Source organism: Lontra canadensis, unplaced genomic scaffold, assembly GCF_010015895.1.
Source record: "Lontra canadensis isolate GAN:19392208 unplaced genomic scaffold, GSC_riverotter_1.0 scaffold2, whole genome shotgun sequence".
NCBI lineage: Eukaryota > Metazoa > Chordata > Mammalia > Carnivora > Mustelidae > Lontra > Lontra canadensis.
The window spans coordinates 45,668,951-45,696,504 of record NW_022630996.1 but is presented as its reverse complement, the minus strand read 5'-3'; the positions used below and the strand labels follow the sequence as shown (position 1 = coordinate 45,696,504).

At 46.4% G+C, this 27,554-nt stretch overlaps 2 protein-coding genes across 3 annotated transcripts in view; one reads left to right on the top strand and one right to left on the bottom strand.

Annotated features, from left to right (window-relative positions):
• Positions 1-15,950, top strand: part of DNAH11 (dynein axonemal heavy chain 11) — a 317,403-nt gene extending 301,453 nt beyond the window's left edge. Inside the window, exons 77-82 of the mRNA XM_032873525.1 lie at positions 6,686-6,928; positions 9,756-9,938; positions 10,026-10,141; positions 14,110-14,222; positions 14,581-14,721; positions 15,370-15,950. Coding sequence (XP_032729416.1) covers positions 6,686-6,928; positions 9,756-9,938; positions 10,026-10,141; positions 14,110-14,222; positions 14,581-14,721; positions 15,370-15,617 — 1,044 coding nt within the window. The 3' untranslated portion in view covers positions 15,618-15,950. The remainder of the gene's footprint in view (positions 1-6,685; positions 6,929-9,755; positions 9,939-10,025; positions 10,142-14,109; positions 14,223-14,580; positions 14,722-15,369) is intronic.
• A 244-nt stretch (positions 15,951-16,194) lies between these two features.
• The window catches only part of CDCA7L (cell division cycle associated 7 like), a 44,760-nt gene continuing 33,400 nt past the window's right edge, over positions 16,195-27,554 (bottom strand). Inside the window, exons 3-10 of one of the 2 annotated variants that reach the window (XM_032873544.1) lie at positions 24,816-24,953; positions 21,639-22,013; positions 20,166-20,237; positions 19,854-20,048; positions 18,871-18,996; positions 17,904-18,053; positions 16,935-17,071; positions 16,195-16,466 (exon numbers count right to left, since the gene is read on the bottom strand). In XM_032873544.1, coding sequence (XP_032729435.1) covers positions 16,436-16,466; positions 16,935-17,071; positions 17,904-18,053; positions 18,871-18,996; positions 19,854-20,048; positions 20,166-20,237; positions 21,639-22,013; positions 24,816-24,953 — 1,224 coding nt within the window. In that variant the 3' untranslated portion in view covers positions 16,195-16,435. The remainder of the gene's footprint in view (positions 16,467-16,934; positions 17,072-17,903; positions 18,054-18,870; positions 18,997-19,853; positions 20,049-20,165; positions 20,238-21,638; positions 22,014-24,815; positions 24,954-27,554) is intronic. The other variant, XM_032873539.1, reaches the window with a different exon arrangement.

Below are 27,554 nucleotides of genomic sequence, written 5' to 3'. Positions count from 1 at the left end.
AAACAGCGGTACAGTGAACACAGAGCGGCAGCAGCGGAGCGTGGGTGAGCCCTTTAGAAACGTAGGTATCCACCCTCCCGTGCAGATCTGCTGATGTTTTCAGGCTCAGAATGCTTCCTTTGCTGTCTGGCTTCCTCCCCGGACAGTGCCACTTCTCAGCTCAATAGAGGAAGTTCAAACCCTTGCTACTTGGTGTCAGAAAAACACTGCAACATCCCAGTTACTCTGTTCCCTTGCAGATGTGTCTCACTCTTGCTGTTTATTTCAGGAACTTGATCTAACACCTGTGCACCTGCAGGATGCCTTTTCACCACTTCTCATGTTGGGTTTGGTTTGGTTTTGTTTTGTTTTGTTTTTTAAGATATTATTTATTTATTTGACAGAGACACAGTGAGGAGAGAGAGAACACAAGAGAGGGAGAAGCAGGCTTCCCGCTGAGCAGGGAGCCCGATGCTGGGCTTGACCCGAGGACCCTGGGATCATGACCTGAGCCAAAGGCAGATGCTTAACGATAGAGCCACCCAGGCGACCCTCATGTTGGTTAACTTATTTAGAAATTAGTACCTCTGGTTGCACTGAACCATAATCAGAAAAGCAACTCATTAATGGTGTGGAATTTAAAGCTCCGCCCAGAATGCCTTCACGGTGTTGTCCTGTGAGGGGGGATGGGTGGGTTTCTTGCTGGATAAGTGACAGCGACCCTGGGAGAGGGTTCCCTGATGGCAGTGTGCCTCCCAGGTCTCTGGCAAGAGGTAGGGAATTATTTATTAGTATTATTCTCTCACCTAGGGCGCCTGGGTGGCTCAGTGGGTTAATAAGCCTCTGCCTTCGGCTCAGGTCATGATCTCAGGGTCCTGGGATCGAGTCCCGCATCGGGCTCTCTGCTTGGCAGGGAGCCTGCTCTCTCCTCTCTCTCTCTCTCTCTGTCTGCCTCTCTGCCTACTTGTGATCTCTGTCTGTCAAATAAATAAATATTTTAAAAAAATATTATTCTCTCACCTAAAGCATGCACTTGGCAATGCTAAATGAGTAACACAGAAAATTACTTTTGGAAAATAAGGTGTCAGGTCACATGAAGGTCGTCATATATTAAAAACTCTTCTGGTAATACAAAGTAACCAGTAGGAGGCTGGGCTTTGAGATAAAAAACAATACTAGGGGGCACCTGGGTGGCTCGGTGGGTTAAGCCCCTGCCTTCAGCTCAGGTCATGATCTCAGGGTCCTGGGATCGAGTCCTGCATCGGGCTCTCTGCTCTTCAGGGAGCCTACTTCTCCCTCTCTCTCTGCCTGCCTCTCTGCCTGCATGTGATCTCTCTCTCTCTCTGTCAAATAAATAAATAAAATCTTAAAAAAAAATACTAGGGTTCGCACTCAATTCTCCCTGTATTTGCTTTTATTGTAGGCCCCTCCCCTGAGCCTCAGTTTCGTCTACTGAACAAGAATGGCCCATTTCATAGGTTTGTTGTTAGGTTTAAACATTGGTATAGTGTTAGAACAACATGCTTAATAATTGTAAGGTCTTTTATTATTAAGTGTAAGTTTTCATGCTATCTCTTGCATACTTGGCTAGATTTAATCTGTGATTATAAAATGGAAACAATTTATTAAACACTTGCTCTGTGCCGGGGTCAGCACTCCACACCTCATGTGTGTTATTTCCGGGCTGCACCATCATCCTGCCAAATAGGTATTAATATCCCACGTAATCAGAGAAGAAACCCAGATTCCCAGAGGTCAGACAGTTGGTAAGTAGCTAAACCAGGATACGAGCTCGCAGTCAGACTGCATGGACTGCAGGCTGTCTGCCCCACGCCGCATCGGTTGGAATGCTGATCTGTGTGCAGTATCCGGAGCTCGGGGCACCAATCCACTGACTCATGTCTGTGCTTTGCGCGGTGGGTGCCCAGGGGGCTCCCGTGAACAAAACCGGGCAATCCGGGAGCTCTAGGTTCTGGTTCTGCCACTAACTTGCTGTCCAGCTTGTGCCTCAGTTTATTGATTTACAAAATGAGGGTACTGTCTAGAAAATCACTCCGGTACCTGTCAGCTCTGAAGACCTCATGATGATAGAATTTAACCTTGAGTAATTTCTGAAAATCCCTTACAGCACTTTGGGGCCATGGCATTTTTTTTACTCAAAAGGCGAAGGGCAAATGCACATGTTTAGACTCCAACTGAGCTGGGGGCTGAACTAAGCAAGACTGCTTGGAGAGGCAGCAGAAGAGGTGGGGCTTTTATTAAATGCCAGAAAGCAAAATGTAAGAAGGACCATAGTCCTCCAGAGTCAGGCAGGATGCTGGCTTTCCCAGTGCCTAATAATTGCGCCTGACACTGATTTCTGTAAAAATGACTTCAAATCCTTGATTATTTTGGGGGGGGAAATGATGCGGAGTCACATTCTCTTTGAGCACAATGCCATTAATTTTTTCAAATAACTTTATTGAGTCAAATTCAAACAGAAGTTTACCAATTCCACTTGGGCAATCCAAAGGCTTTAGGCATATTCACAGCTGTGCCGTCACCACAGTCTGTTTTAGACACCTCGTCACCCCCCACAGAAAACCCTGTACCCATTAGGAGTCACTCGCCATCCTCTCCCCCACTCCCCGGCCCCAGGCAACTACTTACTCTTCTACTTTTTGTCTCTAGGTTCGCCTGTTCTGGATATTTTACGTAAATAGAATGATACACAGCCTTCTGTATTTGCTACCTTTCACTTAATATAATGTTTTCAAGGTTCATCTATGCTATAGTATATGTCATTGTTTCCTTTTTATGGCCAAATCATATTCCATTGTATGCACCATTTTCTTTATGCATTCATCAGCTGATGGACATTTGGGTTGTTTCTGTTTTTTGGCTATTAGCAGTAATGCTGCTAATGAACATTTATGAACAGGCGTTTGTGTGGACATACATTTGCATTTCCTTTGGGTGTATACCTAGGAATGAAATTGTTGGATCATAAGGTAACTCTGTTTAACATTTTAAGGAACTGCCATATGATTTTTCCAAAGTGGATGCCCCATTTTATATCCCCACCAGCAGCGTATCAGGTTCTACACTCTCCACATCTCTGCTGACACTCTTGTTATCCTTTTTTTTTTTTTTTTTTTTACCTTACGCCATCCTGGTAGGTGTGAAGGGGTACCTCGTTGTGGTTTTGGTTGGCATTCCTCTAGACACTAACAATGCTGAGCATCTTTTCATGTGCTTATTGGCAATTCTTCTTTGGAGAAATGTCTCTTTAGAATTATTGACTCTTTGAGGAATAACGATAACCTCCTCAAATAACCTCCCCCAAAGGTCCATATGCAGAGAGCTCTACTCTTCTGGCCTCATCACCAAGCAGCAGATTTTCATAAAAGCCTTGGTTGGGAAGGGATTCAGAATCAGGATTCACAGAGCTCCTTGAGCACACGGAAACCTTTACAGTTTTCTTTTTTTTTTTTTTTTAATTTAATTTTTCTCAGTGTTCCAAGATTCATTGTTTATGCACCACACCCAGTGCTCCATGCAATACATGTCCTCCTTAATACCTACCACCGGGCTCACCCTAACCTCCAACCCTCACCCCTCCCCTCCAAAACCCTCAGTTTGTTTCTCAGAGTCCACAGTCTCTCATGGTTTGTCTCCCCCTCCAATTTCCCCCAACTCACTTTTCCTTTCCTTCTCCTAATGTCCTCCATGTTATTCCTTATCCTCCACAAGTGAATGATACCATATGATAATTGACTGTCTCTGCTTGACTTATTTCACTCAGCATCATCTCCTCCAGTCCCATCCATGTTGATACAAAAGTTGGGTATTCATCCTTTCTGATGGAGGCATAATACTCCATTGTATATATGGACCACATCTTCCTTAGCCATTTGTCTGTTGAAGGGCATCTTGGCTCTCTCCAGATTGGCAACTGTGGCCATTGCTGCTATGAATATTTGGGTACAGATGGCCCTTCTTTTCACTACGTCCCTATACAGTTTTCTTAAAGGAGAAAGAGAACACATAAACACCTACATGAACAAAGACTCATTTTTCGAACTTTGCCTGTTGGACATCATAGTAGGAATGTACAATGGAACATTCCTCAGGTTGTGTTTCCTCCCAGAAAATCAGAATATACTTGAAATAATCATGTCTATTCCCAGGACACAGAAAAGACCCAAACTAACATCAAAGCCTACTTACATGTTTAGCTGTTTGCATATATGGTAATTAAATTCCCAGTCATGATCATTAGGTCGCTAGTAAGAGTGATATTTCACTGATGAGACTGAAACTCAGATAAATTGCCATATTTTAAGGCCTCCAGCCACCAACCCACTCAGGGATGGGAACTGCACCATGTCTGGCTGACCAGAAACCTCAAGCCCTTGCCTTTCCGTTGTGGTTTTCTTGTGTTTTGCTCATTAACGAACATATAAAAGCACTCTTTCCTTGTTTGTAAAAAGACTGCTTAACTGTCTCTACAGAAAGTATAGACCATTTGCGTTCCCACCAGCACTATAGGAGCAGGCCCTCCTTGCTCCTTCTAGTCCCCATGACATTTTAACATTTCTAAGTGGTTCCACTTTTTGGTTTCTTTGCTTGAAACTCTGTTGTTAACTTTGTATTTAATGGAAGGACAATTTAACTGGCTTTTAAGATTTCTTTCAACAGTCTAGTGAGCCCTTACAGGGAAGATCAAGTCCTTGTTTGCAGGGGCCAAAGTCTGGTTTGTATATATGTATTTTAATTCTGGCTTCATTATTTGTATTTTGTGCCCATATCTCTGTTTTGAATAAATTATCTCATAGGCTAATAATACAAGTTAAAATCTCCCCCACAGTTTTGTTTCGGTCACCCCGCATCGGGCACTCTGCTCAGCAGGGAGCCTGTTTCTCCCTCTCTCTCCCTCTGCCCTTCCCTCTGCTTGTGCGTGTGTGCACTGCCTCTCAAATAAATACATGAAATCTGTAAAGAAAAAAGAAATGGATTAGTCTGATTTCTAAAAATGAAGTGCTAGAAAGTGCAGATAAATGAGTGAAATAAACCATGCTAACAGATACTGGCGGGGAGATGGTCCAAGTTGCTCCTGTTTCTCACAAAATGAAAGAGTAGCTTAACTTGGAACTCTTCCTAGTGCAGAACAAGTGCCAACTCAAATATTTAAAACGCCTTTTGGAGTTCACAGCCACCAGTAAGCATCGTCAGTAAGGACACAGGCCCTCTGGGAAACCAGCGATGGCAGGTCTGAGAAGGAACAAACTGTCAGTACTCACAGCTGACTTGGTTGTGTAGAAAATCACTTCCTTTTCCCCATCAGACTTGGAGTTTCTTAAGAACTAGGATAGATAAAACTTTTACACTCCAGAGGCTTGTTAGGCTACACTAGGTGGTGAGTACGTAGTATCTAGTAACAATCTGAGAATATCTACTTTGTCTCTGGGTGAGAGAGAGGGGACCAGATGGTATAACATACACAATTAGAGGAACCCCAATTTCAGAAAATGATTTAGAAAATCCAGGCATAAAGGAGTTACATTCGGTGAGCGATTTTTAAAGTATCCCACTGTCCATTTAAGCATATCGAGACAGAATTTATAGCAAGAGAGATTGGGAAAATGAAAACAGGGGTGATATGGCCCCTGGGAACTAAAACAATTGAGAAAAGATTTGAGATAATGCTGAGGGATCTAGAAAATTCTAAGCACTTGACTGAGTTTATGGTTGGTGAGAGAACCAGGTGCATAAATTGTTTTGCTATGTTTTGAGGAACCGCGTTCACATGTCCAGGTTTGGTCCTGTTCCTCATTGCCTTTGTTAAGAACCTTCCTCTACATGGAATGTCTTACCCACTGCCCCAGCCTTAATGAAGTAGATGGGCATGATCAATGCCTCATCATGCCAGCCTTCCGTTCGTTAGGCACCTGTGCCTCATTCAGTGAGTGAGCACCAGTATGTGCCAGCAGTGGTCCCAGGGTCTGTGGATCTTGAGATGAGCAACACTGGCTCTGTCCCGAGTAGTTCAAAGGGAAGGAGGCAGCAATGATAGGATTCTCTGTATATTCTGCCCTGTACAATGTTACATACGCACAGTCCTGTTTTTCAGTATATGTACATGTAACTGTGTTTATAACATGCGTTTATAACATCACATATCAAATAATTCGAAGCCGTATTGTGGAAAAGTATGTACATTTGGAAAGCAAAGCCTAGAGAGTCATAGAAAGTGCGTGCAGAATGAAGATGTAAATCAGACCTCTTGCCTGGGGGGCGGTGGGGGGCGGATTACTCTGAGTCTCAGTTTCTCTCTGCAGAATGTTTGCAGAGGTTTGGGACAGTCACTGACAGGGAGCACGTGATGGGGTGATCACGCAGTAGATGGGTCAGAACCCAGTCGGCCCTTCGTGTGCATGGATCCTGTTGCCCCAAGCAAACTGCAGACTCCCGTCTTCTCGGGGCAAGGATTCACGTGTGTTCCTTAGACTCCCCACCCCCCTCCCCCACCAGAGGTCAGTCTGGTGCCCTCCACGGGGCAAAAAGATGGGTTACAAAAACATCATGAAACATTTTAGAGAGCCTGCTCCCCATCGAGCATTGCGCTGGACATTGCTACCCAGCATGTTCTCAAAGTGTCTTAGGATGCTAAGAGTGATTTCCTTTTAGACTTGTCATAATGGACTTTTTCCCTTTGTGGTTGAAGATTGAAGAGGAGTTCATGCTGGCACCAGGATTTGCAGCCCCACCTAACCTAGATTACTCAGGCTACCATCAGTACATAGAGGAGAAGCTGCCTCCAGAAAGCCCAGCACTGTACGGCCTCCACGCAAACGCTGAGCTAGAACTCCTGACGGTGATGTCCAACACGCTCTTCAGAACGTTGCTGGAGCTGCAGCCCAGGAATGCGCTCATCAGTGAGGAGCTGGGGCAGTCCGCGGAAGAGAAGGTAGGCGGTCTCCGTTTTCTGTTGCGCTGTAACATATGCACAGTGAGTGTACTGATCTAAGTGGACCACTCGATGGCTTTTTCCCTTTCCATAGACCCATATAATCACCACCCAGGTGAAAATACTTAACATTTCCAACACTTGGGTTCAGTCTATCCCTCTGCCTGTGCCCAAACCTGACCTCTATCAGCATAGACGAGCTTTGCCTCTGTGTCTGTGTCAAACGGATGCATTCCTTCAGTACGTCCTGATGCACATGCAGCCCCTCTCAATCCATGTTACATTTATGAGATTTGTCCGTATTGTTGCGTGGACCAGTGACTCACTTTTGTCTAGTATTCTATTGTATGAGTATATAGTTCATGCTTTAATTCGTTCTATAGTAGATGGATGTTTGGGTTATTTCTAGTCTTTCACTGTTTTGACTTACCACAGCCATGAACATTCTTGGAGTCTTTTGTCAACCGGTACACGCAACTCCCAGAGGTGTTCCCCAATATTCCTCACCCCCTTTCCTCAGAAGTGGAATGGCTGGATTGTGGGGTATAATGTGTAGCTTCAGTAGATATTCCCAAACAGTTTTGAGAAGTGTTTGTACCACTTACACTCCTGCCAGCAGTATGCACATTTTATTTGCTCTCCGTCCTTGGGATTGTGTTAGCAGTACTAATTCATTCTGGTTTTAACTCTGCATTCCTAGTCAAGGACTAAGGCTGAATATCTTTTCGTATGACCTTGGCCATCTAGATGTAATTTTATATGAAGTGCCTGTTCCAGCTGCTTGCCCATTTCTTAGTTGTCAGTGTTTATCATACAGATTTGTAAGGACTCTATTCTCATTGTACATCCTTTGTCAGATGGCTGTATTGCAAACATCTCCAAATCTGTGACTTGCCTTTCACGCTGTGTTTTTGGCTCTGTCATTTTGTTATGGTGTCTTTTTTACATTATTTTGGGAGATTGGCATTATTTCTTTTTTCTTTTAGCATTATTCTTTTGAAGGTATGTATTGTCCTAGAATGACAGGGATGAGAAACAGACATCAAGTCTTACTTGGTTTTACATTTAGTTTATTTTCCCCGCAGATAAATTAGCCCTCATTTCCCTCACAATTTAATCAGGATTCGACTGACAAGGATTCAGGTTGTTGGAACACACTAACCATCAGATTTAATTATAGTGAGATCTGAGGAATTTTCATATTATTTCTTGAAATAGGGCCATTTGCTGAGGCCCTTGGTTGTCATTTAGAGGCTTTAGAATTTGTTGTGGGGTGTTTTATTCTATATACTAACATTTTCCTTGTATGACTGTTAGACTTCTTTGTTTGTTTTAAGATTTTGTTTATTTATTTGATAGAGATCACAGGCAGAGAGGCAGGCAGGCAGTGGGGGTGGTGGGGGAGAGGGAGAGGGGGAAGCAGGCTCCCTGCTGAGCAGAGAGCCTGATGCAGGGCTCAATATCAGGACCCTGGGATCATGACCGGAGCTGAAGGCAGAGGCTTTAACCCACTGAGCCACCCAGGCGCCCCTGTTGTTTTGTGCCGTTTTGTTTTTTAAGGTAAAAAAGGAAACGTTCATCCATTTGGAAAAAGCTTTCTATTTTTTCTATTAATAGAAGCAGAGAGATGGATGAAGTCTTCATTTAGTTTTGGGGTTTTGATCTTTCCAACAAAGAAGCCGTCCATTAAACCAGAAACTGTGAAGCAAATGATCTGTAGATGCCTCAACACAGTGAACATGCAAACAGATTGTGGCAATGACTCTTTTGGACGCTTACTATATGCTAGGCAGTAAAGGATGTGCTTTACAAATAAGCCACTTAATCCTCAATAGCTCCAAGCAGTATCAGGATCCCTATTCCGGAATTAAGTTTAGGGGACTTGTCAGACTGCTAGAAAGGGACAATGAAGGAAACCAAACTCTAGCTAATTCCAAAAGCCATTCTTTTACCTAACCTGCCTACTATACTGTTCCATTCTTTCTACAGATGCTGCAGGTGAGTATAAGATTTCAGGACCTGAAAAATAACCTGCCAGGGTGCTAAAGCAATTTGGGATTAGGCTGTCAGAACCAGTCAGTAGTGCAAGAAAGCAAGGAAAGAGTGAAAGCTGCCTGAGGCTGAAGACAGGCAGTACTCGTAAATCTTGTCCATTTTAGGTATTCATTGGTTTTCCCCAGTTCAGTAAAAGATGAGAAAAAATATGTACATTGAAGTACTACATACATTTTCACATCTTTAATTTATAAATCTTTTATTTCTTCAAGGCAGTAATTAAAGAAGACAGAGAGGCTCCCTTGGTATTAGAAATGTGGATCCAAATTGCTCCTAAAATTTTAGGCCATGTCAGCTGGGAGGGCCACATCATAGACTCACCAGAATTAGCTCAAGCCTAAAGGGCATTTTTGGTTCATGTGACTTTTCAAATGTTTTTATTTTTCTTTTTTAATTAGCAGATTATCAAATATAGTGCCTAAATGTTGGGATTCTACTTCCTCTGATTCCGTCTTTGTATACAAGTGAAATGTAGATGATGACAGTTCTTCGATTCCCTAAATGCTGACAGTGAATAAACTGCAGACAAAGAGTAGCTCCTTTCCAGTGGGATCTACAGAAGGGGAGGGGCTGCCTTGACGCAGAGGTAGTTGAGTCCACAGTGCATGTCCACCCATATCCAGGGAGTAGTGGGTCTCTCTTAAATGCATTAGCAGGCATCTTTGGAAGTGGTGGAATATATTCTGGGACTTCTTTGAAGAGTCAAGGGCATGGTTCCTGTGACTAAAAATGAAACACAGAGGAGCTAAATCTTGTGTGTTAATGATTTAAGGTTAGGAATATCTTGGATGACATTTTGGAGAAACTTCCAGAAGAGTTCAACATGGCAGAGATAATGCAAAAAAGCTCCAACAGAAGCCCCTATGTTCTTGTTTGCTTCCAAGAGTGTGAAAGGATGAATATTCTCCTGCAGGAAATCCGTGTGTCGCTTCAACAGTTAGACCTTGGTTGCAAGGTAAGCTTACACGTTTAAAAGTGGTAAGTTTAAAAGTTTCCCCACATCCAAGGACACTGACTGTGTGGCCTCTCTTCTCCGTGCCAGGGGGAGCTGCCATTCTCTCCCGAGATGGAAGCCCAGCAGTCCCAGCTGAGTTACGACACCGTCCCAGACACTTGGAGCAGACTGGCTTATCCGTCCACGTACGGCCTGGCGCAGTGGTGAGTTGCCCCTCGCAGGCCCCCGGCCAGTATCTGCCTGGCTGCTGGCTCGGTGTTGTCCCTTCCTGTTGTGTCGGAGCAGCTGTGAAGAGTGTACTTAGTGAGTTTACTGGCCTGTGGTCGTGCGAACAGAGCACCACCACTTTCACTGGAGTCTTTTCCATGTGTTGCTTTGAAGGCGAAGATCAGTGAAAAGTTAGGGTCAAAGCAAGAGTCACATGCTGCCCCTTCCTTAGGAGTTGTTTGATCTTGGACAAAATACCTTGGTCTTCCTAGTGTCTCAGTTTATCATCAGGAAAATGCAGGTAACCATTCCTTCATTATTGTTTAAATGGCCATGGGAGGCAACTTGAGTTTGTTTTCCTGTTATTTCATATGCTTATTTTCAAAGCTAGTGATTACCAATGCCATCTCCTAGCTAACTTTGAAAAGATTGTAGTATAGGGGCGCCTGGGTGGCTCAGTAGGTGCAGCGGCTGCCTTTGGCTCAGGTCAAGATACCAGCGTCGTGGGATCCAGTCCCACATCGGGCTTCTTGCTTCTCCACCTGTTCTGCCTGCTGCTCTCCCTGCTTATGCTCTCTCTCTCTCTGGCATATAAATGAATGAAATCTTTTAAAACAACAACAACAAAAAAGATTCTAGTTGAGTATACAGGAAAGCTGACTGCTTGGGTGTATGGTTGTGAGTGCAGAGCTGTTCCAGATTCCAGGACCGAAATTCAGTTCCCTGATGGCCAGTGCTCTCTCCAACTGCTCCTTGGCTTTTGTCGTCAACATAGGAAGTTTCAAAGATTCTCTATATTCCTGTATTCTCTGGCACCAGAATTTTTTTTCTTCCTTTCCCGTCATTTTTCCATGAACCAGAATGCTACTCTGAGCCTTAAACTGGAAAGTTCCATCAGGATTCCATATGAGGGGCACCTGGCTGGCTCGGTTGATAGAGCATGCAACTCTTGGATTGTGAGTTCAAGCCCCATGTTGGGCATAGAGATTACTTAAAAAAACAATCTTTAGAAAAATTTTCAAATGACGGCAGCTTGGAACCGCCATCCAGGCAGCCAGGTGTTGGCTGTGTGGGACATGTGCAAACATAATGGATGGGGCAATGTGGAAGGGACACAGATGACAGCAAATAACCATGGTGGGGAAGAGTGAACAGAGCTATTCACTGGATTTCTGTGAACGCTATGGATGTCCAAAATCAGATTTTATATTTCCAATTAAAAATATTTATATTACACTTATATTTTATAATAATGGTAATTTTTGGAGTCACTTCCATCTTATTTTATGCTTTCTGATTTCTGTATTTTTCATTTATTCCAATTTTTTTCCAGCTTCTGTCAGTTTGTCTGGGTTCCTCTCCCCTCCCCTGACTTTTCCTTTATTAAAGTAGGCTCCATGCCCAGTGTGGAGCCCAACGTGGGTCTTGAACTCAGGACCCTGAGATCAAGACCAGAGCAGGTATCGAGAGTCAGATGTCCAACTGAGTCACCCAGGCACCCCCTAATAGTTTTCTTTATTCCATATTTATCCCTGTACAGTTCCTGTTATTTTAGCAGAGACACTACATTGTAACCTACACACTTGATTTTTCTAACACAATGTAAAGTCAAACACTTTTAACCTCCCTCGGAACATCAGCCTCTTCTGGTCTGCAACTGTAATTCAACCTTACTTTAAACCATAGTATTTTTGTTTTGTTTTTAGTCAATTATTTTCACTTTAACAACATACGTTGATTTCTTTGTTCATTGTTGCTTTTTATAGCTCATTCTGGGCTCTTTTGTTCTGGGTCCTCTTACCTGCTAAAGGATAAGATATACAACCGGGCTTTCAGCTTATGTGGTGGGGAGTAAACAGGGCTCTTTGTGTGTCTGAATTTTCTTCACTCTTGCTCCATAGTTTACCTACATGTACAATTCTAGGATACCATGATTTTTTCTCAGCCCTGTGATTTGGTAACTCCATTGTTTGCTGGCATTTATTATAGCCAACGAGACTGTAAATGTACCTGTCATCACTTCACAGCTAACTCTTTTCTCTGGGACATTTTTAACATTTTTCTCTTCATCTTTGATGTTATACAACTTTACTCCTTTACTTAGGTGTGGACTTTTTAAAACCTATCCCCATTAGTACCGTGTGGTTGTAAATGTGTAGGTTTGTCTGCCTGTTGCCTCCACTCTGAAAAATTCTTAGCTCTCTCCCAGTACTGCCTTCCCCTGTTGTCTTCATTGTATTTACCTACCTGAAATCTTGTATTTTCAATCTTTTGTCTTGTTCTGCTGTACCCTGGTTGATTTCATTGGTCCGGGGTTTGGGGGGCGGGGGAGGACTCTATTTTTTCCAATTTACTGTGTTTCCCCCTGCCCTTTAACATTTCATTGTCCAAAACCAATTTTCGCAATTCCATGTTCTTTATATGGGGGGCTGGGGAGGTATCAGGCTTGGTTCCATAAATTCCTGTTTTTGTGACTATTACTCTAGTTTCTTAGGAGTTTAAACCTATCAAAGAGTCTTTTTTCCCCCTAGATTCCTCTTATGTTTATTTGCTAGGTTATCAACCTTCTTGTTTGTTAGATTTGGTGCAAGTTTTTTATGCCATATATTCCGTTGTCTTTATATTCAAATGACAGGCTGGCTGGTTATTAAAAAAAAAAAAATTAACCTTATTATTGCTGGGTGGCTTTGTAGGCAGCACAGTATTCTCTTATCAAATGCTGCTGTGGGGGTGTCTGCAGCGGACTCAGAGAAGGGAAAAAAAGGCTGTTTCCCTGGGAGGATTCCGTCTTCAGTCTGTATTAAGCTGTATCTTAGTATTGATTATTCATTGCCCAATTTTCCTGAAACACGGCATGTCCAATTTAAGAGTCAAATTTGTAATTGAGAAAAACTCAAATTTCCTAAAACTGTTTTCAACCTTTTTCCCATTTCATTTTAAAATGCTTACTCTGAACTCTTTCTACTTAATGTCCTTTTTCTTACCTTCCAAACCTTAATCCTACTTGAACAAGCAATCATTTTTGTTTAAAAACCTACTGGAAATTGGCTACAATGCCTATCCCCTTGTGGCAACATTGTTAGATGAAAAGTCTTTTCTTTTCCTATCTCTTCCTGTTCTTCACCTTCCTGTCTTCAAGTAGGTTTTCCGTAAAGCAGCTATTTGAAAGAATTTAAATTGGGCAGGACAAGGGCCATGTTCTAAGAGCAGGGATTTTCCTGGCTGTGACCCAGGTTTCTCCTTGAACATCATCCCTGCTGCTTTTGCGACCCTTAACCCAACCAGATCCCAGAAAACTTGGGAGCTAGCCTAGGTGTCCCGCCCTTGGGGAACTGCCTGCTGGCTTTGATCTTGGCACAGTCTTCCATCTCATACCCCTGCTCCATCTTCCCTTTCTTTCGGGCAGCCCTCAATTCTACGTTTCAAAGCTTGATGTGTTTGATTTTATCGGAGTGTCATTTTCCTGTAGCCTCCCTTGCGTAATTGTTGTGCTGATGAGTTCGGAACCTGGGTAAAAACAGCACTTTCTCAAACCACAGGCAGGTAGAGGCTGGGAGGGAGGTGCTGTTTCTCTTCATTACCGGTCTTCCCCTCTTCAGGAGACAACTGTTAGTGGTAAGACCCCAGCCACAGCTGTACTGTCCCCGCCCTTCCCAGCAGCCTTCCCCTGCCTTCTCGCATCCTGTCCACACTCTACCTATGGTGATCACCACCCATCCCTAAAGTCACTCAGTAGGTGGACATGAATTTTCCACATTCCCGATTCCTGTCCCTAATGGTAATAGTTAGAAAATTTCAACAGGAAACAAAATCAAGCTTTTTATAGGGACAGTGTTTTGCAAATCTAAGGATGTTTTTGGTTATCAGTGGTGTGTCTGTCCTATCTTCCCTTGAATCTACCTCAGCTGATTGGAAAACTCGTACTAAAAAGCACGTTTGTGTCTCCCTGCCTTGTGTTTACCAGGTTTAATGACCTCCTTTCACGGTGCCGGGAACTCGAAACCTGGACCCACGATCTTGCCCTCCCAGCTGTGGTGTGGCTTTCCGGCTTCTTCAACCCCGAGTCCTTCCTAACTGGTAAGGGCTGCTGGCCCCCTTGCCCTGCTCCCCAGGGCTCACGCAGGGGCCAGCAAAGGGGCACAGAGAGGGAGGAAAACTCCAAGTGGAAGGGCCACGTGAAATGGGATGTAGTTCACTCTGGTAAACATTTTCCGCCAGCGCCAAACCAGATGATAGGTAACCATGGCGCATGGCTGTCCCAGTAAAGTTCTTCCACAAGAGCAGGGCAGGTGTCCTGCAGGCATTTGCCAGCACTGGTCTAGCGCAGCCCGATGCCCCCCTGAGGGCCGGGAGCGTGTCGCAGGGTGGCGGCCATGGCCGGCTTACCAGCGGCTCCTGTGAACCTTCACACAACCTCCTCCTTGTCCTCCCACAGCAATCATGCAGACCATGGCCCGAAAAAATGGGTGGCCACTGGATAAAATGAGCTTGACTGTTGAGGTCACCAAGAAAACAAAGGAAGATTATGGCCATCCTCCACGGGAAGGTGCCTATCTCCACGGGCTCGTCCTGGAAGGTAAGCTACCCCGAGGAGCCCATGTAGGGGTAGTACCTGAAGGCCCGTTCTTAAATTTGGCTTGGCATTTGCCCTTGTTTACTCTACTCCTCAGCAGTTACTTTTCTCTAATACTTGCTTACCTCATTTCCTAGTTTCACAAAATTTTATACCAGGTTCTGTGTTCAAGGTCAGCCCAATCTTAAGGCATTTGAGTTGATGGCTGTCAATTCAGTGCAGGCCTTAACTTACTCTGTGGTGTTAACACGAGATGAAGATGCAGATTTAATTCAAAATCTTAAGTAAAACCAACTTCACTGCTTTTTTACTACAAGACTTCTTTAAGCCCTTAGAATCTCTAACGGGGGTTAAGAGGGAATGTGCTAAATTAGAGTCACATTATTTTGAGGACAAATTCATTAGCTATACTGTACCTGGATTCCTATAGAATCTGTTTTCATGCAAATTTTAGACCTTTTGAATTTCAGTGTAGTTTTTTCAAAGGAAAGCTGAGGTGTGGAGCCCTGCTTACCACCACTCCCCATCCCCAGTGGCAAGAAAGCTCCTGACAAGAAGTAACTGTGCCAAAACCAAACATTTATTGCCGCCAACAGGAGAGGAGCGGTACCCACATGCCACATTCTTGCAACTCTTGTGTCTTCTCCGTAGGTGCCCGATGGGACACACAGTCAGGAACCATTGCAGAAGCCTGCCTCCAGGAGGTCACATCGGTGATGCCCGTCATCTTTGCCAAAGCCATCCCCGCGGACAGACAGGAAACCAAACACACGTATGAATGTCCCGTGTATAAAACCAAAATGAGGGGCTCTAACTATGTGTGGACCTTCCGGCTGAAAAGCCAAGATAAGACCACCAAGTGGGTCCTGGCGGGTGTGGCTCTGCTGCTCGAAGCATGAAAAGGGGCCACAGCCAGGATGGTCACTGGGGTCCATACACGTTAATTTACTTTACTGAGAGCTACCAAACCTCCTCCCACTTAGATAACTTTGAAGTAACATACATGTGCCTTAATTTTGTTTAAACACCATCCTTAATAAAGTCTCCCCATCAGTGAAGGGGAATTTTAGCTCTTGCAGACATTAAACAAAATCTTTTTAAATTAAAAATGAGCCCTGACATTCTTACAGTCTGGCAAGCAGGTGACTCCTGAATGAAGGGGCAGCCGTTCCCGCCGGCCAGCAGGGCCCCATGGCCTCCAGTGTTGCAAAGGTGACAGTCTACTTTCTGTTCATTCAAGTTTCCATAAAAATAAAAAACTAGTACTCACAAGATCTACGAATAATTGCACTTTGTAATTTAGGGGAACATTCTTTCACAAATTCCAATGACCCAGAGAAGGGTTAACTATGTGGTCCTGGACTAGAGGTGAAGATCGAGGCCACACAGATAAACAGTGTCAAAGGCAAGAGCTGCTTTTACAATGTTTTCTCTGGAACTTACCTGGACTTTAACACCACCCCATTTAAACTTTTTTTTCCATCGTAAACAGGTGCTTTTAAACAATTCAATATATGTAGGGGCCTGCAGATACATGTATAGAGTTTCCTCTGCTGTGCCGTCTTCCTGAGAAATCTTTTTAGACAATCTTAAAAAAAAATAGCATTTAGGTCTACAAAGAATTTCTGTATAAAAACGCAATGGTAAGAAATCTTAGGCACAAGTGGCATGGCAGGGCCGGCCGGCGTGCTCTACGGTGAGCGGGCTGGCTCTTCTCTTAATTGTCTTCCACCAGCTGCTTCTGTAAGCTGAAAGACAGAGGGGACGGAGGCATACACAAGGTGCATCCTAGGCTCAAGCCCTCACGGAGAGTGGGGAGCCCAAGCCCGGATCTTCAAGGCAAGGTCGGTCCTGCCTCGTCCTGCTTCCGTGAGAGGAGACCCTGCAGCCAGGCCACAGGAGCCCCGGGTCTCACTCCAGAACAGCGCTCGGGACTGCGGGGCTGTTTCCTCAGCCCCAGAAGGTGAGCACAGCCTCCCCAGAGCACACCACCCACCGCGCTCTGCTCGGCCTGCACCCTCTCTGCCGCTCCCCATTTTACACAACGAGGGGGAAACAGGCAGTGCCCAGATGAAAATTCTAGCAAAGGAGGGAACGTCCTAACAAGGCAAACAACAGTCCTGAGCTGCCGCCACCCGAGCAGACACGGGATGGATGGCACTCAAGACTCTGCCGGTGCTGGGATCTCTGCCGTGGTCGTGGTCTGGGACACTCACCTCTCCAGGTATTCCTTAACGTTATTGTAGCCGTAGAACTTGGCCAGGTGGATGAGGATCCCCGTGGCACAGCGGCCGTCCCGCTTCCGACAGTAGCTGCAGTTGCAGATCCCGCGGCAGGGAGGGCACACCCAGTCCTGAAAGAACAGTGTCCCCATGACCTCTGCGCTCGGGCCCGGCCCCCGCCCCTCCAGCCTAGAGTCCCATGTGCCTTCTAGGAAAGAGCACACGGTGACTCCATGGGTCTCCCTCTTCCACCTGTTTCAAGGCCAGACAGGCTGACCACCCAGGGTGCCGCATGGGCAGAAACCTGACCAACAATTGTGCAGAATCTGAGGAGTACAAAAGAGCAGTGAGACCGAGGTGTGAATTCGAGCTCTTCTACTTCCTAAACCACTTCTTCACCGGAGTTGTTTAGATTCATCTGCCCACTGGGGACAGTACCTGTTTACCCCACATCCATAGGCCAGGGGCAAACTGAGGGCAGAGGCTCCAGAGCCAGACTGCCCAGGTTCAAGTGTATGGATCCTAACCATACTATTATCTCATTTTACAGAAGGACCTGAGGAACAGGGAGGGTATATACCTACCTAGCTAGGTTAAACCAACTAGCCAACCACATTAACAGAGAAAAAAACCTTAGACCAGGGCCCAGCATGCCAGAAGCACTCTCCACAGTGACCTCCCTGCCCCCCAGCCTTGCCCGAGCTAACCCCGCTGCTGGAGGAGAGTGCATAGGTCCACCTTCGAAATCAGAACTGTAAAAAAGCGTGGCTCTGATCCCTGCAGACATCTCCTCTGTCATAGCGGTCAACGTGCTCATTCCAGAAGGAAGCTGTACTTTTCATTTCCTCCAGCGTGCTGGGTCAGGGGCATAGCGCACTGCAGCTACAGGTCACCGATAGGCACCCTCATTCCACCTGCTTCTCTCTGCCAGTACAGTTCATCACAAGCGAACACAACGCCTACCGGGTCCAGCAGCGCCGATCTCACATCCTCCCCGTAGCGATTCCTCAGGCACGGCCCGCAGAACTGTCCTCGCACCCCGCCGCAGCTCTGGTTCCGACACACGGTCTTGGTGTCGATGGTCTTCTGCCTACACTGGTGGCAGGTGTTGCCCTGAGGGAGGAAGACAGGATTTAGAGGGTGGTACCCAAAAGGCCACATGCGGCCATGTACGCTCGTCGGCGCACGAAGCAGCACGGCCTCTTTGGCACAAACCACAGCCCTGTCTAGAAGCCCGGAAGGAAGGACATGATCAGACCAGCAGAAAGCCGTGAGGCAGGGGAGGAAGAGCCCACAGACGGTGACAGGGGCCCAGTGGCCATGAGTCCCAGGCAGCAGCACGGGGCTCCGGCCTTGCTTCCGGGAATCTGGGTCTTTTCAGAATACAATTTCTTGGTGTTAAAATGCTGACATGTAAAAACCTCTTACTACCTTAATTAATAGGACACTGACCTTAAGTAATAGGACACTGCCTCATCTAAAAAAAAACGATGCATACCACCACAAAGCCTCCCTCTGAATCACTGTTTCATAAAAAAATATTTAATCCATTTCCTACTGACTGAAGATACTCTGTCAAACTAGTTCCATGGCTATATGAATCAAAAAGCACACAAAAAACCCCCACAGTATGCTTTTCCAATGTTTAAAACATGAACACCCTAAAGAGTACTTAAAATGTGACTATTCTAAATGTGCTTTTCCAAACTATATGCCTGCCTTCCCAAGGATCATATGCATCCCCCAGAGACCTTTTCCGAGAATTCCTACACCAAGCGGCTTCCCCTTCCCAGTCACAGCTGACCCTCCCTGTCAGAGGGGAGAAGGCCTGGGGGTATGAGTTAAAGACAATGCAAGATTTCAAATACCACTGACTCAGACTCCCCATTAGAATCACAAGCATGCGAATTATTTGTTATACATAATTTACCAGAACTTTATCATAGATTTTATCTCGAACAGTTATGGCAACATTTTCTAAGTCCTCTTCAGTGATATCTTCCACTGGCCGAAAAGAAGATATTCGGTGACGCCGTCTGTACCCCTGGCATTTCCCCTATAAAACGAACCAAAGCAGAACCTGGCATAAGCTGTTTTGACTGGTTAAAAAACACAAAAATTTCACACTATGAGGGCACCTAAGTGGCTCAGGCGGTTAAGCCTCTGCCTTCAGCTCAGGTCCTCATCTCAGGGACCTGGGATCAAGTCCTACGTGAGGCTCCCTGCTCAGTGGGGAGTCTGCTTCTCCCTCTCTGTGCCACCCTGCACCCCCCCCAGCTCATGCTCTCTCTCTCTCAAATAAAACCTTAAAAAAAAAAAAAATCATTTCTCACTCACAAAGCTCTAGACCATAATGTTAACCATGTCCCCCCTTCTACTCCCCTGGCATCACTCATTACAGAGCTCCTGCCACAGGCATGGGACCAGCTGCCTTCACGGCACGGTGATACAACAGTAAATGAGCAGCCCAGGTTTTCCCTGGCCAAGAAATCGTCAGCAGCAGCTATAAACTCTGTGAGGACGGGAGTGAACCACAGTGAACGGCCACACCTGCTAATGGGAAAGACCTAGTTTCTCGCTCCAGACTCTGAAAGCACTTAAAACACCCTGTCCTAAAACTGAAAGGCGAGGAGGAATTACTGTCCTTTCCCACCAGCAAAACCACAAGGCAGACTCGATGGGCCTTTGTTGCCTCCCTGGCTGATTACGCTGAGGGTCTTAACCCTGAGCAGCTCCTCTGCTCGGCCGAGGTGGAGGGCGCTCTCCAGCCTACAGCTCAGGTCGGAGTGGGGGGGTTCGTCCCTGAGCGTGGCCGCGGGAACACCAGCGCTGCCTGGGAACGTGATAAAGATGCCCACGCAGCAGCACGCCTGCCGGGTCAAGACCACAGCACTGGCTTAGACCAAGAATAACCTGTTTGTGGTGCTCAGAAAATACCCCACTCATCGTCTTCCTTCTCCTGAAACTGTAGAACTCTTCCGCAAATTTGGCTGCTGAGACGGTGAAGTTCTCCAGGGCAAACTTCTCGGGAGGCCGTGCGCTCCGGGCCGGGTTGGTGCGCCGGGTGACCTGTCCCTCAGAGAACGCCCGCCTCGAGGCCCTCTTCTTCTGCAAGCAAGAAGAGCACAGACCACTGCAAGGGGAGCTGCCTTGAATAAAAGCCGTCTGGCAACAGATCCCGTCTGTCAGTGCTGGCATCAGGAATTACAAAGGAGTTCTACTTACAGAAGCGGAGTTCGGGGTTCGTACTGGGAAGAGATCTGGCATAGAGTTCAGTTCCGCCAGTAGCTGAGCGAGCTGAGGGTCGGAACAAAACAGAGGACCTCACATCAGTACTGCCACGCCTCGTTCATTAACACCTATCCCCATGTCCTCAGTTTTGTCAACATGAGAAACGTGACCCAAGTAGTTCAAGTACAGTCTCAACAGTTGCTGTGTTTTTGACCTCGTATGTAAAGATTTCTACCTCCAGAGGGAAGACGCAGGGATCATCATTCATAGGAATAAAATCTATACCCATTCTTTATATATAAAGGTCGTCACAGCACATGATGAACGGGCCCCTGGAATGAGGTGGCTGGCTGCAGGAGGTGGGACTCCTGACGGCGCCCCTGACGAGCAGCGTGACCCCTGGAACAGATCATCGTGCACAGCTAAGTCATGTTTTGTCAGGTTCAAAACAAGAGGTTCAACTTGACTGTTCGGACAGTTACTTAGAGCTCAAAAAAACCTGTTTAGATTGATTTATTTTTCATTAGAAAAATAACTTGTGAAAATAATCCCATTTTCATAAGAACCTAAGAACACCGAATAACAGGCATTAATATTCTATTCCAATCAATTCAGATTTTTAATTTTAGATTTAAACAAATGTACAGGTGTCATTAAAAATTCACGAATATAGTTATTTTAAAAATGCAGATACAGTGCTAAAAATTTCCCTTAGCTAATCACAAATATGTCTTAGGATAAGCTACACTCAAAAGGAGGCTTTTTATTTTCTTACTAGACATCTAAGTCTGCGTATATATGGTATCATATTATGCTTTTTAAAAAGAAAATATTAGAAATATTCCAAAATGCTAAAAGTAACTGAATGGCAGAATTCTAATTCTGTATATGCAGAATTACGAAGTCAACAAGTTAGTGACCAAATATAGAAAAACCAAACACACAAAACAACGATTTCCCCTTGCGTCACCATTCATTCCTGGGAAGACTTGTTCACGTGATTCACACCTGCTCAGTGTAATACTGAGGCCTCCTGCATTCCCTCATCTGAGGTCCTGAAGCCCCAGGGGGTCATCAAGGGACTTCTCGCTGCAAGTTGCTCACCACAGCCCTTACGTGGGCTCCTCCACACCCAATCCACATCGGCTCCTCTCTGCTGGGGGACTGCCAGCTGTTCAGCCCTCCCCTCTCCAATACCACCACCTCGTGGAAACTTAACTTTCTAATAGACAGGAAGTAGCAAGAGGTCACCGCACTAGGACAAGGAGCTGAAAATCGTCCCGAAGGCTGGCTTTCTGTTTCCAAGCCACAGCTCATCCAGTGTCAACTGGCTGGGGGTTCAGGAAGAGAGGAAGGACACCCAATACCCAGGGACACTTCCTGAAGGCAGCCAGGGCTGCCTGGAGCCCTGGCAGCCCCAGAGCCCCAGAGCCCCGGAGCCCCGGACAGCCCACTGCAGGGCCTTACCATGGCTTTGTTCTCCCTGATGTTCATGGTCCTCTTCAGCAGAGCATCCGAGCCCTCCTGGCCCTCATCCCTGGACTCGTCCTCGGACTCCGAGACCGAATCCTCTCTTTGCTTCCCCTGTCTGCAGCTTCTCTTTCTTCCAAGAATGGCTTTTTTACTGTCCTGTAAGCGTGTGCTAGAAAACGGCGGCTCCGAAGAATTGTCGTCTGACTTTTTTGCCAGTTTCTTGGTGGGGAACTGAAAGGCTACTCGAAGACCGATACTGCTCCTCCTGGGCCTCCTTCTTCTAGGTGTAGCCTTTGCTCCTTCGTCCTCCTCCTCTTCCTCACTCACTGAAGACGTCTTACCCGCATCACTCAGATCTGACTCCACAAGCTAACAAAACCAAAGAGAAGAGCAGAGACCGTGTTTTGTGACAGACCTCCCAGAACATGTCATTTAAAAGCACTCCGTCATTACTGCAGAGAAAAGACGAGAAGCAAGCTCCCCCTTCCTATTGTGAGCTCCTGCTGAACTCTCAGTGAGGTGCTCTGCTGAGGCATCTGGTGGAGAGCAGGCATTCTCCTGCTGCCCTCTGGCCCGGCCCCGGCCCCCGGCGGACTGCCGCCTTTGGAGCATGGGCTGGAAGCGGGGCGCTCACAAAGGAGGGCTCCTCCACTGCGCAACGGCGGAGTATTAGGAGAACTGGCCAAAGAAAAGGCTGTGCGTGGTGTAAGCGTTAGCGTCAGGTAACAATGGAGCGCTCGGGGAAGACAAATACTCTTCTGCCCTGAACGGGAGGAACAGGGCTTCTAGAGGGGACAGGAGAGCTGACCTCACCTCAGCCAATGACAGAGGAGCAAGCAGATGATGGGCCAGTGGGGTCAGTGGGGGAGCCTTATCCCCAGGACATGACAGGTCCTCCCTGCCAGGGTCGTCCTCTCCCTGTTCTGCAATCCATGGAGCCGCAGGGGGACATCAAGGCAGACAGCTCTTGGGTTGTTGTGAGGCCTGTTCTATCAGCTCAAGAAACTCTCACCCCCAATTATCTGATTCTGCTTGATACGGGTTTCTGGCATTAAAATGGAACTCAGTCTTACACATGAGAACACAGAAGGCAATGGCAGGGTAACGTTACCCAGGTGCGACCGATGACATCTCAGATGCCAGGGGACTCTTAACAATGACAGACACAGGCTTGACTATGGAGATCAAGGCCCCATCCGGGGCATCTTTCCTTTACATGCAAAGACCCTCTCTCAGGGACTCTGGACAACAGGGCCGCTGTGAGGAGAACAGGGAGCAGCACCACAACGGCCCCAGGTAAAACCATTTACTGAGGTAAATGACAGCTTCCTCCTCGGTGACTCCCCCACGCCCCAAATTCTAGCTGGACTCAAGTTAAAAATAAGGCAGAGGACGGGCACCTGGCTGGCTCAGTTGGCAGAGCATGTGACTCATAATCTCAGGGTCGTGACTTAAAGCCCCACACTGGGCATGGAGCCTACTTTAAAGAAGAAAAAAAAAAAAACCTAAAAAATGTATTGGGGCACCTGGGCGGCTCAGTCGGTTAAGTGTCCAACTCGATCTCAGCTCAGGACTTGATCTCCATGTCATAAGTTCAAGCACACTGGGCTGGAGCCTACTTAAAAAATAAATAAGGAAAGTGGGGGGCAACGTGCAGATAGCTTCCAAATCTTGGGATATGTATCAATCCACAACATGCCAAGGAGAGAAATAAGACCACAGTGTACTGATTTTTTTTTTTTTGGGGGGGTATCCTGAACTTTCTACATCAGTAACTTTAGAATCCAAATGGTGGGACTGGAGAAATCCAATATTAGGAAGACAGTGTTGGAGAGCTTCAGAGGAAATCTCTCTCAGATTGGATTTATCTGTATCATCCTCCAACCTGTATGTGGCGGCTTCACATACAGCTGGAGGTCCATCAGACACCAGGGGATAACATCCTACTGTCAGAGAATGTGGTCTCTCCAGTCCTCACTACGGTGGGCGGGAGGTGGGGGAGGGAGACAGTAACACGTGTTGGCTCGCTGCCTGGGAAAACCAAATTTATAGGTGGACCTGCCCTAAGCTATGAGTTCTATCAATCAGCAGGTCACAATTCGTACCCCAAATGTATAGACCATGAATAAAGGGGGAAAGAAACCTTTGGAGTAGTCTTCCCAGTGCTAGGAACACAGATTCTCTGAATCACCTGACCTCACTTAGCCAAAAATCAGAAGACAAGTCAGTCACTAAAAGTAGACAATACCCATTAGGGTCTGGAAGGATTTTAGTTAAGTGTCTTGCCGGCAAAAAACCGGAGGCTGGCCAGCCAGACCTCCAAAGTAGGTTTGGTACAAACCTACTTGGCACAGCATATTTAAACTTCTACCCAAGTTCCATGCCAGCTCGCCAGCCGTGGTTCCTTAGGAGCTTCTGAATGGGAAGAGGTTTAACCTCCATCCTTTATCTTGATACCAAAGAAGGAAACAGTGGGCTGATTTGGGTGGGTACATGGATGCTATTTTTCAGTTAGCAGAAGACACTTTGATGCCTGGAAAAAACCCAAAGGTTGTTCTTTAAAGGTACCCGGAGAGTCCAATACTAACTTGGCAGTACACTGGCCTCAACATGGGGAGTGAAGGAAGAAATCATCAAGTCTCCTGAAGGTCAAGTGCTGAGAGCAGACCTCCCTCAGCAGTCAGACAAGGTCCTTTTTATCACTGAAAGAGCATTTCCACATCCAAACCAAGAATACACAGGGAAAACTCTAAGTTTGTACCATAGCTACATTTTGGCCAAATTAACTCCAAACCCAAGAGCATGACTTGACACACAAGAAATGACTTTAAGGAACTTGCTACTCCTAGATAGACGGTCCTCTTTCCAGATAAAAGATGTTCCCAAAAGTCTAAAATAAATTCTTTCAGAAGGACAGTAAGGGACACCTGAGATATGTCCCCCCAAACCCCTAAGGTACCAGGGAAAGACAAGTGGATTTCCTGTAGGAGAATAAGGGACTGGTGGGCCAGGAATTAGAATAGCCAATTCTATATTTTGTTAACCGGCTTAGAAGATAAACATGTAAGAAAAAGTCATTCATTTACGAAGTGACTTCTTACAAGAAAATACAATTCAGAAACAGGACAGAAAATATGAAAACCCACACTCTCCCGCGTTGATAATTCTTACCATGACCTCTGGGTTACTACTTTCATTCAGGTCATTCTGCGTAAATCCTTCAAATTCTTCCGTCTCTGAGTCAGTGTCCTCTATAAAAATTCTTCTTAGCTCTTCCGAGAAGTATTTGGAATGGAAACGTACATCTTGCTAAATTAAAAAACACAAATGTCATAAAGAAAGAAGAACAGAGGTGACCAGGGGGCGAAGGGGAAGTGAAGAGTTGTTTAACGGGGAGTTTCTGTTCGAGGGGATGAAAACGTTCTGGGTCATGGGGACAGCTGTGCAACCCCGTGCATGTCCTTGACGCCACGGAGCATCTCCCTGGTATGAACCTGGACACTCGCCCACACTTAAAAAATGGTGAAATGGGAAATTTTATGCTATGTATATTCTACTGCAATAACCGAACACACACCCGTAGACACACACATCTTTCTATAGATTAGAGAAACAGAACTGAACAATGTGAAACAACTACACCCTTTCGAAGAATCAGCATGGCCACGGGCTCAGCCAGCTGCTTCTGTGGCTGGTGAGTAGCAATGGACTTCGGCTCCTCCTGCCGGGGCTGGCCCTCAGGAAGATGTGCTCTCACACAGAACCGAACACACATGGGAAGGAGCCACGGGGAGCAGCCCTGGCTCCCGGCCATAGGCCGACTCTCCCTCCCAGCAGCTGTCCAGAGCCGGCTCCCCCAAGTCAGTGAGCACAGCCTGCCTCGCTTCCAGAGACAGCAAGTTTTTGTGCAGTAAAGGGCCAGAGCCCTTCACACCCCTCCATGCCCCCTGCTGAGAAAGCCGCCTCTGCACCCTGACTGCCCAGGGCAGGGGAGGATGGGAGCGTCAACCCTCCCAGCCCCCAGGAGAGCCTGTCCTGCAGGAGGTGGGAGGCCAGCAACCACAGACAGGTAGCAAGTGAGCAGAAAGAAAGATGCTCTAGGATGCTTAAAAAAGAAAGACATTTTCAAATGACTTTTTCTGTCTTTTGAACCAGTAAAAGGCAAGGAACCAGGCTCTCTAAATGGATTTCTTGACAGAAAGGAGGGAACCAACAGACCTGCACTGCGGAAAGGAGACCCCCAGACCGGCCTCCTCCAAGCTGGCAACCAAGGCTGGAGTCATTGTCCCCAGTTGCCTCTAACGTCTCTTCCTCCCGCACCCGATATAGCAATGACCCCTCCTCGCACCACATTTGGATGGAGAATCTGTATCTCCCCCACTGCCTCTCCCTGACTTTAATTATATACTACTTCAAGCTCACATCATCTCTGGAGAAAAATAGATCTAATAGATGAGTGGGAAAATTTACAGGGGGATGGAGAAAGAAATGTCTGTATCTAGCATTTTTTTGAGCTTAAATGTCTCCTATGAATTATTATGGGTAATTGGAATGAGTGTGCTTGGAGCTAAATTATTTTGTTTCTTTGTTGATAGCTGTGGTGCAGCTGCTTGGGGAAAAAAAAAAACAACAACAAACAAACACAAAAGGGAAGTTTCTTTAAAGTGAAATTCAAATGGTGTTTATGAAAGACCAAAGTCAACCCTGCTGCATGCTGTGTGCAAGTCCGTGCGGCTTCTCTTGGCTGCTTAACATGCATCATGCACGTATGGGGTCAGGGAGGAGAAGCAACAGGGGCCAGGCTGATTTTTAAGGAAGACCAGGACACGGCTGGCTGCCACAGAAAGCCACCAGGAGCCTGCTACGTGCCAGGGCAGGAAACATCCGGCTCACGGAGCCCGGAGCTGGCTTCTGCAGGCGGCTCTAGGGCAATGGGGTCTCTGTGTCCATTCTGTCATAGACCCACTGTCCCTGCCTCGGGCCCAGAGAGAACAAGTCACATCGCAGAGCAGCAAGCTCCAGCCTTCCGTCCTCTGGCTCGCTTCACTCACTGAGCTGGCCTCACAGGGGGCGGTCAGCCTGGGAGCAACTGGTATCCCTGGTGACCAGCTCAAACCCAGAAAGAACTCAGCCACAGTCCTAAACCAAGGCCCCTGCTTTTCTCCTCCTCATTCCACAAGCTGTGAAAACTGTTCTGGGGGCACCTGAGTGGCACAGTCAGTTAACCGTCTGCCTCTCATCTCGGTCTTAATCTCAGGGTTTTGAGTTCAAGCCCCGCTCTGGGCTCCACGCTATGCATGGAGCCAACTTAAAAGACAAAACAAACAAAAAACAAAAAAAATGGTTCTTAACGTGAGTGTGTATAAAGCAAAATATCCACTCCATGGTCGGTCTCACTGCGGTCTTGGTTACAACGCTCACACAGCTCTTTGCTCTCCAGAATTTGTGACCCTTTCAAGTCAGTAGTAGGCAGTATGCTCTGGCCAGGTTCCCCTGTATCCATCTCCCACGATCAAGAACGTAAAGCAAGTAACAGATGAGAAGAGCTGCTGACAGAGCACGTACACTTTTTATTTTGAAGCTCATGGGACGGGACGAAACCGACTGGAAAATGATGGTGAGCTGAGCCCGTCAGACCGGCCTCCCACCTCAATTCCACCCCGAGGGGGCTCATTCACCAATGGGCACTGAACGCATGGAACATGAGGAAAGGGACAGCATGCGGAAGCTGTCCAAACCAAGAAAGCTGGGAGGCATCGGTCACGTATGGGGCGCCTCCCACCGCGGAGATTAACGGTTTAGTGGGGCAGTGGGACAGAGGTGAGGATCAGTGTGACAAAGGAGACACGAGCAATATGGCACAGAAAGTAAAGAAAAGAAAAAAAGAAGAGAAGAGAAAAGAATGAAAAA